General features: G+C 51.8%; 2 protein-coding genes across 2 annotated transcripts in view; one reads left to right on the top strand and one right to left on the bottom strand.

Moving 5' to 3' along the window:
• Window positions 1-249: 249 nt before the first annotated feature.
• On the top strand, window positions 250-6,696 carry PGLYRP1 (peptidoglycan recognition protein 1). Its single transcript, XM_019629541.1, has 3 exons — window positions 250-3,157; window positions 5,730-5,851; window positions 6,436-6,696. Exons 1-3 carry the CDS (start codon window positions 2,880-2,882, stop codon window positions 6,612-6,614), a joined length of 579 nt encoding a protein of 192 aa, XP_019485086.1. The 5' UTR covers window positions 250-2,879; the 3' UTR covers window positions 6,615-6,696.
• A 523-nt stretch (window positions 6,697-7,219) lies between these two features.
• Window positions 7,220-9,562, bottom strand: part of CCDC61 (coiled-coil domain containing 61) — a 17,440-nt gene continuing 15,097 nt past the window's right edge. Inside the window, exons 8-14 of the mRNA XM_019629485.1 lie at window positions 9,194-9,363; window positions 9,006-9,081; window positions 8,626-8,780; window positions 8,462-8,540; window positions 8,238-8,295; window positions 7,668-7,746; window positions 7,220-7,528 (exon numbers count right to left, since the gene is read on the bottom strand). Coding sequence (XP_019485030.1) covers window positions 7,431-7,528; window positions 7,668-7,746; window positions 8,238-8,295; window positions 8,462-8,540; window positions 8,626-8,780; window positions 9,006-9,081; window positions 9,194-9,363 — 715 coding nt within the window. The 3' untranslated portion in view covers window positions 7,220-7,430. The remainder of the gene's footprint in view (window positions 7,529-7,667; window positions 7,747-8,237; window positions 8,296-8,461; window positions 8,541-8,625; window positions 8,781-9,005; window positions 9,082-9,193; window positions 9,364-9,562) is intronic.

Raw genomic sequence — 9,562 nt, 5'->3', positions numbered from 1 at the left:
CCCAAGGTCCTCCAGCTAATGTGGTGGGGCTGAAATTTAAAACCAGGTCTAACTATTTAATAAATGGCGCTGGGACAAATGGCTAGTGATTTGGAAACAAAGTTAGACGCCTACCTCACACCATATGCAATTATAAATTATAGCTGAGGTAAAGGTCTAAAAGTAAAACACCAAATAACAATATTTTTTTAATAGAAAAAGTATAACCTTGGTATGGAAAGATTTTCTTAAGGCAATATAAGAAACACAGAAGCTATAAAAGAAAAAAATAGATTTTTTAATAGCCTGGAGGAAAAGATTTGCAGCACCTTAAACAGACAGGGTTAATATCCCCCATATACAACCACCCAACAGGGAAATGATTAAGAGATGAACAGATAGTTCACAGAAGATGGATGCAAACAGTCATAAATAACTAAAAAGATGATCACCTCTCTGATGTTCAAGAAAATGCAAATAAAACAATAGTGAGATATCATTCCCTGGATTGGTAAAAATTTTAAAACTGATCACATTGCTAGGGAGAAAAATACTAAACTCTTTTGAAATGGTATTTGGCAGTATCTGTTAAAATTTTAAATGTAGCTCTATTTCCTGATCTGGGTGCTGGATACACAATGTATTCATGGTGTGAAAATTAATAGAGCTCTCCACTCTATTAATCCTATTAACTCTATACATTATATTCTATAAACTCTATAAAAAGTGCATTTACACAGTTTTCTACATGTATATTATTCTTTAATGCTTCTTAAAAAGAAATGAAACCAAAAATGTACATAACAATCCTAGTTATGGGATGCTTTTCCTCATTTTGCAAATTGATAACAAAATGGTAAATATCAGTTCACTTTTAAAATAAGCAATGGAAATAAACAGGCAATTGACAGAAGACAAATTCAGATGGTAAATCCAAATGTGCAGCAAACTTCGAAAAACACTCTATCCCCCAAGTGGCCATAAAAATGCCAATTAAAGCTACAAAGAAATATCACTTTATACCCATACATTTAAGAGGTGATAACACCCACTTTGGGGGTGATTGGGGGCTCCAATACATCACTGGTGGAAACATGAATTGTTAACAGCCTTCTGGGGAAAACAGTCTACTAATATCTATTAAATAGTCTTTGACCTAGAGTCTACATTTATAATGTATAAATGCTTCAGTGTGTAGGGCTGTAGGTCTGATGATATTTTGTGCAGCATTAAGAGGAAAGAACTAGAAAGCTTCAAAAAAGAAAAGATAATGTCAAAATTGTAAAACTATACCGTGAAATGTTATGCAACTATTATGAAGAATAAATTAGATCTATTGACCTAGAGAGATGCACATGAAATATTAAGTGACAAAAGGCAAAGTGATATGCATGGTTTTTATTTTTTATATGTCCTCATATAATGTTTATAGGGAGTGGAATATATGGCTTAGCGCTTAATCTCTGGCATTAGGAAGCCTGTGGCTAAACTCCAGCGTCACCATCTTCTCCCTGTAGGTGATAACCCCTCCAGGCCGCAGTTTCCTTGACTATAAAAGAGGGTTAATAATAACATCTATTTCACAAACTCATGAAAAAAGATCAGCTTAGAGATGGCTGGTACGCCAAGTGATAATATCACGGGTATAAGCATGATTTACATGAGAATGGAAAATATAATGAAAGAAAACATACCACACTGGTGACCTCATGTGGGTGGAGCTGGAAGGAGCCAAACAAGGGTGAGTAACATCTTTTATCAACTCAACTTGTTACAGCTAGCTTGTGTTACTTACGTAAAAAATTTTAAATCCACTCAAGTAGCAGGAAAGGAGGACCAGCAAACCAAGCAGTCTGCACTGATCTATCTCATCATAGTTCTCTAGGAGGGAGTGGGTGAGGGGACCTGGGCAGGGCAGAGGCCCCAGGAAAGCCTTCTGTGCTGACAGGTGATCCCAAACCCCTGAGTGGCACTGGGCAAATGACTGTTCCTCTATGGACCTTGGATTCCCTCCTGTGCAGAATGGAGCTGCTTGTGGCGCCCACATAAAGCACGTTGCTTACTACCAAGGGCAGATTTGAGTTTGAGTCCCAGTGAAGCTTGTGTGGCACTAAGAGCCAGGCATCTTCTAAGGGCTCAACCCTGTCAACCCATTTAATCTCACATTGACCATATTATCATCTCCATTTTGCAGGTGGGGGAAACTGAGGCACAGGAAGGTTAGGTCACTTGCCGGAGTTCACACACTGGAATGTGGCCAGAATTCAAATGCAGGCAGCCTGGCTCTGAATCTCGGCTCTGAGCCACCAGGCTTCACGATGCCCCAGTCTCAGGCACATAACTTCCCCTCTCCCAGCCTCAGTTTACTCAACTGTGAAATGGGCTTCTCAATACTCACCTTTCGGATTTGCTGAAAGGGTTCAATGACATCAGGCTTGGGCCTGGGAGAAGTGCTTAAAAAATGGCAGCCTTTGTACCCCATCCCTGTGGAAAGGAAGAAGTGCCCCCGCCTCCCTCTGGTGTTATGTTCCCGGTGAGTTGTCCAATGCCCCACTGAAAGGAGAGACAACACGGGCCCCAAGTCTTCCAGAAACCACAGGGCAAAGTGCCCAGGGGCCTGAGCGCCTCTCCCCACCCCCACTCTCAGCTGGGTGAGGCGCCGCCCCCTCCCCATGACTTTGTCAGGGGTTCCTCCCACGCCGCCTCCCTCACATCCAACCACACAGCATCCTGTTTCAGCCCCGCAAGAGAAGGAAGCAGAGCCTAGGGTCCCATGTAATCTGCTGGGGAAGTCCGCAGAGGTGTGATGAAGCAAGACCTTCCCTGCTGTTAGGCCCCAGCATATAAAGGCGGCCCAGGCAGCCCCGTGCTACTAGCCATCTTTGTGCATCCTGCCCGCCATGTCGCGATTCTACGTGCTGCTCGCCTGGGCCTTCGCTCACCTTAGACTCGCAGCGGCGCAAGAAGACCAGGCCTGCTGCGGACCCATCGTGCCCCGGAGAGAGTGGAAGGCCACGGCGTCAGAGTGCAACCAGACACTGAACCTGCCAGTGCGCTACGTGGTGGTGTCGCATACTGCCGGCAGCTCCTGCAACACCCCGGCCTTGTGCCTGCAGCAGGCCCAGAATGTGCAGCACTACCACGCGCGGACGCTGGGCTTCTGCGACGTGGGCTACAAGTAAGTGCGCAGGGGAGGCAGAGGCTGCACCCGGGCCTGGAGGAGGGAGGGATGTACCAGCCTAGGAGACAGCAGGGACCAGAACCAGGTCCTACAGCCGCCTGGTTGACACCCTGCGCTGCCTACTCAACCTCATGGCGTCTTGGTTTCTCCCCAAGGTCACCACCACATAGGGCTGGGGTGTGCGGGCAGCACAAAGACGAGGAAGAGGGGACAGGGCTGAAGTCCAAGCTCTGCTCCCTGGAGGAAGGGACAGACTGCCAACACACATGAACATGTCTTCTACGCTGCAGTCCTTTCCTAAAGTCTGGCCCCTTTGTTAGGGGGCAGACAACCAGTCCCAGCTCTGCTTATGGTTGTCTGAGACCCAGGGCAGGCAGTTGCCCTCTCTCAGCTTCCTCCTCTGCAAAGTGAGTGGGATTGTGGTCCACCTGATAATCAAACCTACATGCAAAGCACCTGCATGTCATTGGAGCCCCCAAATCCATAGACTATTGTCATGAGGCACCTACTAGGTCCCAGGCGGGGTGCCAAATGCCGGGATGGGGGGGGGGGCAGCCATGAGCAGTGTGAAGCTATCCTGACTGGATTTAAAGACCAGCAGGGAGAAACAAAGTCAGCATGATGACTTCAGATGGTGGCAGAAGTGATGGAAAAAGAGTGATGGAGGGCGACCTCAGAAGCTGAAACCAGACCCGCATGGGCTCCTTTTGAAGGGCAGGTTGAGGGACCATCTTCCTGTGCTGGTGGCTTTGGGATGGGGGAGCTGAGGGAGTGTAGTAAAGGGTATGGGACCAAGTGAGCTGGTCATCCAGGAAGGCCAGAGGTCAGGGTGGCTGGGGGTAGCTGGGAGAAGTGATATGCAATGAGGAAGGGGTGGGAGGGGCTGGCTGTCACAGAGCCTTGTGTCTCTGGTTCTACTGGGGAAGGCAGGAGCCAAGGGAGGGATGTGAGTCTGCTTAGGTATAAGAAGCTCCCTCTAGCTGCCACCAGAAGACATGAGGGCAGAAATAGAATGGGGACTGATTAGATCTGCCTCTGGGGCCCAGGCCCACCAGCTCCCTTTCCAGGGTAACAGGCTGAGATCCAGCAAAAGAGAACGCTAGACCCTTACAGGTTCTCAGACCTCTGTAAGCACTAGTCACTTTACTGGAAATGCAGGTTCCCAGGTCCCAACCTTAGAGGACTTCAGTTGGGCTGGGGTGAGGCTGGGAAATCTGGGGACCTCACTCCAGAGAATTCTAGAAGCTTCTAAGAGTATCCCAGCTTTTCCGGCTCAAGGTCTTATAATTCACAGGTTCCAATGTCAAGGTTTTGTTTCCAAGGTGCTCTAATTCTGAGTGTTCCTGTGAAGTAATGAACACCAGGGCCTGGCTCCACAGCCTCTGGCGTCAACCGCCTTCAGAAAAGCAGAATCAAATCTGCTTCTCAGATTTTAGGCGTCAGAGTCTGATCCAAACATTCCGAATCCTCCTTCCTCATCACATCATGTTCTCTCTCGGGGCCTCAGTCTCTTCGCCTGTCAAATGGGGCTCCTAACTGCACCCACCTGGCACTGGTTGAGGTTTAAATTAGATGCATCCACTTAACATAAAGGAGCACCAATCTCCTGTGCCAGGTGCTGGGGACACAGCAGGGCCATAACCAGCTCAGCCCTGGGAGGCAGTGTCACGATGATATTTCTGGCGTCTTCAGAGCCAGATTCTGACAGTCTGGTTTCCTAAGTGGCAGACTGAGGACCCGACATTTGGAAGTTCTAACATGCTGTGCATCATTGGTGACCCATGAGCCAGAGGGCTGAGGTGGCAGGTAATGCTTCTCCTAAGATGCTGATCTAGTTAATTCGAACATGCCAAGTCAGACTCACTCAATCAAGACGTGCTGCCAGGATTGGAAACCTGAGAGGCAGATGCTAGGGCTCCAGGGTCTGTGTCTGATTGTGGCCCTAGCCCTTAAGTCCCTGAACCTGTCGCCCGAGTGGACCCTGGCAGGCAACAGAAAATAGGAAGCAGGCTGAGGTGAGAGAACAGCTTCTTGATGGACAGTTCTGAAGCAGGGGCCTCTGGGGCATGACCTTGGGCAAATCATCTCTCTTTTTTAAGTCTGCTTTCTTGGCTTAAAGTGGAAATGACAACAGTATCTGCCTCAGAGGACTGCATGTGAGGATTCAGCAAATCAAGAGCTCAACAAATCCTCCAGGGAGGCAGGAGAACAAGGAATCAGATCCTGGGGGTGGGAGTCACGGGGACCTGGGCGAAAATCCTGGCTCTGCCCCTGACTGGCTGTGTAACTGTAGGCAGGTGTCTCCACCTCTCTGATTCTCAATCTACAGAATGGGGGCAGTAGTGACTCATGGGTTGTTGTGAGGATGAAAAAAGTACATATAGAGAGAGCTGTGCATGGCATATCAGGGGCCATTGTCATTGTCGTTGTCATTATTGAGGAATAGGGGATAAGGAGGGTGTGGGAGAAATTGTGTGAGTGGCAGGAATGGGGCAGGGGTAAATGGAGGAGGGAGTCCTCTCTCAGGGAGCACTCACGCACTCATCAACCTCCCTCATTTCCCACGCAGCTTCCTGATTGGAGAAGATGGGCTTGTGTATGAGGGCCGGGGCTGGAACACCAAGGGCGCCCACACGGGTAAATTCTGGAACCACATGTCCATCGGCATCACCTTCATGGGCAACTACATGGGTGAGTGTCCAGCCAGTCAGGATAGGGAATGGACATGGGCCCTGGGGGATGGCACAGAACAGTGTGTAGTCATGGAGACAGACTGCCACCTACAAGCTCTGTGACCTTGCACAAGTGACTCTGCTTTGCTGAGCCTCAGTTCCTCCTTTAGATAATAACCATTTTCAACCACATGGTTCGGATGAGGGTTAGTTCATCTATATAACAGTTCTTATGCCAGTCCATGGCACCTAGGAAGTGCTTGATAGTCAATAGCATTGCTGTGGGTAGGACCCAAAGGCCTGGGGCAGAGAGAGAATAAGCAATAATCATGACAGCCAGCACTTGCTGTACCAGGCATGGTTCGGTGGGCTTTACATAAAGTAACTCATTTCATGGTGCCATAGCCCCGTGGCAGGTGCCATTATTCTCTGCTTTCACAGATGAGGAAACTCAGGCAGAGAGGTTAAGTCACTCTAGGGAGTGGCAGACCAGGTTCTGGGACCTAGAAGGCCAGCTGGGAGTGCATAATCAGAACCACTACCCCACACTACCTCTGCCCTCGAGGAAGCCCCAGCTTAACTCCTGCCTCTGTCCCCCACCAGAGCGGTCGCCCCCACCCCGGGCCCTCCGGGCAGCTAAGAGTCTGCTGGCTTGCGGTGTGGCTCAAGGAGCCCTGAGCCCCAGATACACGGTCAAAGGACACCGGGATGCACAACAGACACTCTCGCCAGGCGACCAGCTGTACGAAATCATCCGGACCTGGCCACAATACCACGAGTGAGGCCCTGTCTAGCTCCACCCCATCAGAAACCCACTGCCCCCCACCCACCAATAAAGATGCAGCTCAAACTGTACTCCTCTCCGGCCACAAACCTCCCTTCCCACCCTCCCTCCCACAAGAACCCCAACCATACCCCCCCACTTCCAGCACTCTATCCTGGTTGGTGCTCAGAACCCAGAGGCCCTGACCCTGAACCAAGACCCCAGAGATCCCAGCTCAGAAGCAACATCACAGCTCAGAACCCAGAGGTCTCAGGTCAGAACGCAGGAATCAGCACCAAGTTGGCCCAGATGTCACAGACAGCGGCTAGGGGTTCCTCTCAGGCAGTGAACCATGCTATAAGACACCCCTCTCCACCACACAGCCAGAGACATCCTGTGCAGAATCTCTACTTGGACCCTTCTGGTGACTGGGCTGCTCACTACCACCCCACAGCCCCCCATCCCTTTTATTGCTTTAGAGTGTGGGAATTTTTCCTAAGCCTGAACCCCAATCTGCTCCCGTCACAGACATGCCCAGAAATGCACAGAGGTCCCAATGACACTCCCCTCCCAATCCTCATTACTCCCCCTTCCACTCCTACCCTTCAGTCATAAGCTGAGGGATCCCAAGGGCAAATATGTTTATTTACAAAATGCACAGACCCTCTCTCCCAGCATGCAATGCATGGGGGGAGTGGGAGGGGTCAGAGACCCCTAGAGCACCAGGAGGGGTGGGGCCTGGGCAAAGCTACAAGGACACAGGCCCCACCTCCCCACCCCAAGCCCAAATCCAGCAGTGGGTAGGGGATGGAGAGACAGTGCTCCATCTCCAAGGTCACGACCGCGTGTCCAGTTGGTTCATGTATTCCTGCAAGGCCTTCAAACGGGCGTCTATTTCAGCCATGTCGGCCGCCTGGTGGTCGGAGCTGTACTCTGTCAGAGCAGGCATGGGTGTTGGGAGTTGTGAGGGGCCTGAAGCCACAGGGAGCTCCGGGGCTCAATACGCTGCCCTCAGTACCACCCCAGAGGGCTTTGAGGCAGGTGAGGGGGAGATGTGGAGTCCCAGGCTCACCTTTGATGGGGACCCAGCCCCCCGAATTAGCCAAGTGTCTCTGATGGCGGCCACGTTCCACAGGGGTGAGCTTCTGCAGCTGGGGGAGGCATGAAAGATGTCAGGTACCCTCCCTCTACTCCTGCCCCCCAAATCCCAACATAAATTCTGAACCTAAGGACCTCAGAAAAAATAAGGCTGATACCTAATAAGCACTTACATAACTTTGTATTTTCACCAAGACCCTCTGAGGTGAATACTATTACCATCCCCATTTAACTGATAAAGAAACTGAGGTACAGAGAGGCTAAGTAACTCTTGAAGTCACACAGGTGTTAAGAGTTAGAGGAGCCAGGCTTTAAGACCTGGAAATTTGAAGCCAAAGCAGGTGCTCTTAACCAGTGTCCTCTGCCCCCATCCCACCCCCATTCTCCCTTCCAATGTAGTGGTGTCAAAACACTGCGTCCAGAGGCATTTCAGAGCCGCCTCTGCAACCTGATCCCCAGAATGGAATCAGGGAGATGAGGACAGCCGCTTCTGGTGGTTTCATGCTGCCCCTACCTCCTCCAAGGCCTGAGGAAAGATACTCACCGCGTTCGACCCACTCCAGCTTGTGGGGCTTGGAGGCTTCCCGCGGTGGCGAAGAACGCTGAAAGGAGGAAGAAATCAAGGAACAATGGGAAGGGTCTTTGGCACCTCCCACCTCAACCTCCATGGTTTCAAGCCTCCATCACTCAATTTCCCTGCAAAAGACTGTTTTCAGTCTCCCCAGGCACCCGTTTAATGGCGGTCCTTTCCCCCAACCCAAGTTTTACCCTCTAGCGAGGGATTCAGAGAAATCCTCGAACTCGCTGCAGGAGCTGGCTGACGAGCAGCGGCTGCGGAAACTGTCCACTAGAGGGAGAAGGAGACAGTGAGACTCCCGCACTCGCCGGTCCCGCCCAGCCCGCCTGCTGGCCCGCGCGCTCCAACACGTTACCAGAGGAGCTGCGGTTTCGGGAGCGGTTAGCCGCATCCCCTCTGCCGGTCACGGCAGCGGGACGCCGAGTCTGGCGAGCCCAGGAGATGGACGGGCCGTCCCCGCTTCCTCCACTCCCCAATCGATTCCGCTGCTGCTGCTGCTGCTGCTGCTGCCTAGGTAACCGAAAAGGAGACACCTGCCTGTGCGCCCAACTACTGCAGGGAAGGGCGTCTGCCCCCGTGGGTCACAACCAGGGCTGGTGACCCGCCTGAGGGGGGAGGGGAAAGATGAAGCAGGTGATGAAGACAAACGGGAAACAAGGATAGATGACGACCCAAGTCAGAGGGCCAGATAAAGGGGCAGGGATGTGGGCAAGTGAGGAGAAAATGGGCACTAACTTCATCTTGATCTCTCTCTGCTTCTTCTCCTTGGCTTTCACAAAGGCTGTGGGGTCGAAACGGGGCACGCGACCACCTAGGACAAGGTAGGGGGATGTGGAGAGAAGAGGCTGGGGTCACAGGATCACGCACCCACCGTTCTAGTCCGTTCCACATCCTCCCACTGGCAGGGAAGGGTCAGCACAAACCTGTGGGTGAGGGCGAGGGGCGGGCAGGGCGGCCTCGAGCTCGGCCCCCACGCCCACTCTCCCGGGATGAAGAGCGGGCAGCACCGCGGCCACGCGACGTGGAGCGCTCCCGGGATGACAAGGCCCGGTCCTCCCGGGCCGGGGGCGGCACCACCGGCGGAGTCCGTCTCCTGGAGCACAGGGCCCATTGTCAGTTTCCCGCGGGTTAGGGCAACTCCTGTCCCAAGGCTCTTCCCGGATTGCACCATCTCTGAACCTCCAGGTCCATCTCCCCCATCAATTTCTAGACATTCACACCCTCACGCATGACCCTCACAGACACCTTCTGCCAGGCTCCGCCCTTCTCGGAGTCCCACAAAACTTCCCCCC

Source organism: Hipposideros armiger, unplaced genomic scaffold (assembly GCF_001890085.2).
Source record: "Hipposideros armiger isolate ML-2016 unplaced genomic scaffold, ASM189008v1 scaffold_859, whole genome shotgun sequence".
In the NCBI taxonomy this organism is placed as follows: Eukaryota; Metazoa; Chordata; class Mammalia; order Chiroptera; family Hipposideridae; genus Hipposideros; species Hipposideros armiger.
This window is presented reverse-complemented; position numbering and strand designations above follow the sequence as displayed.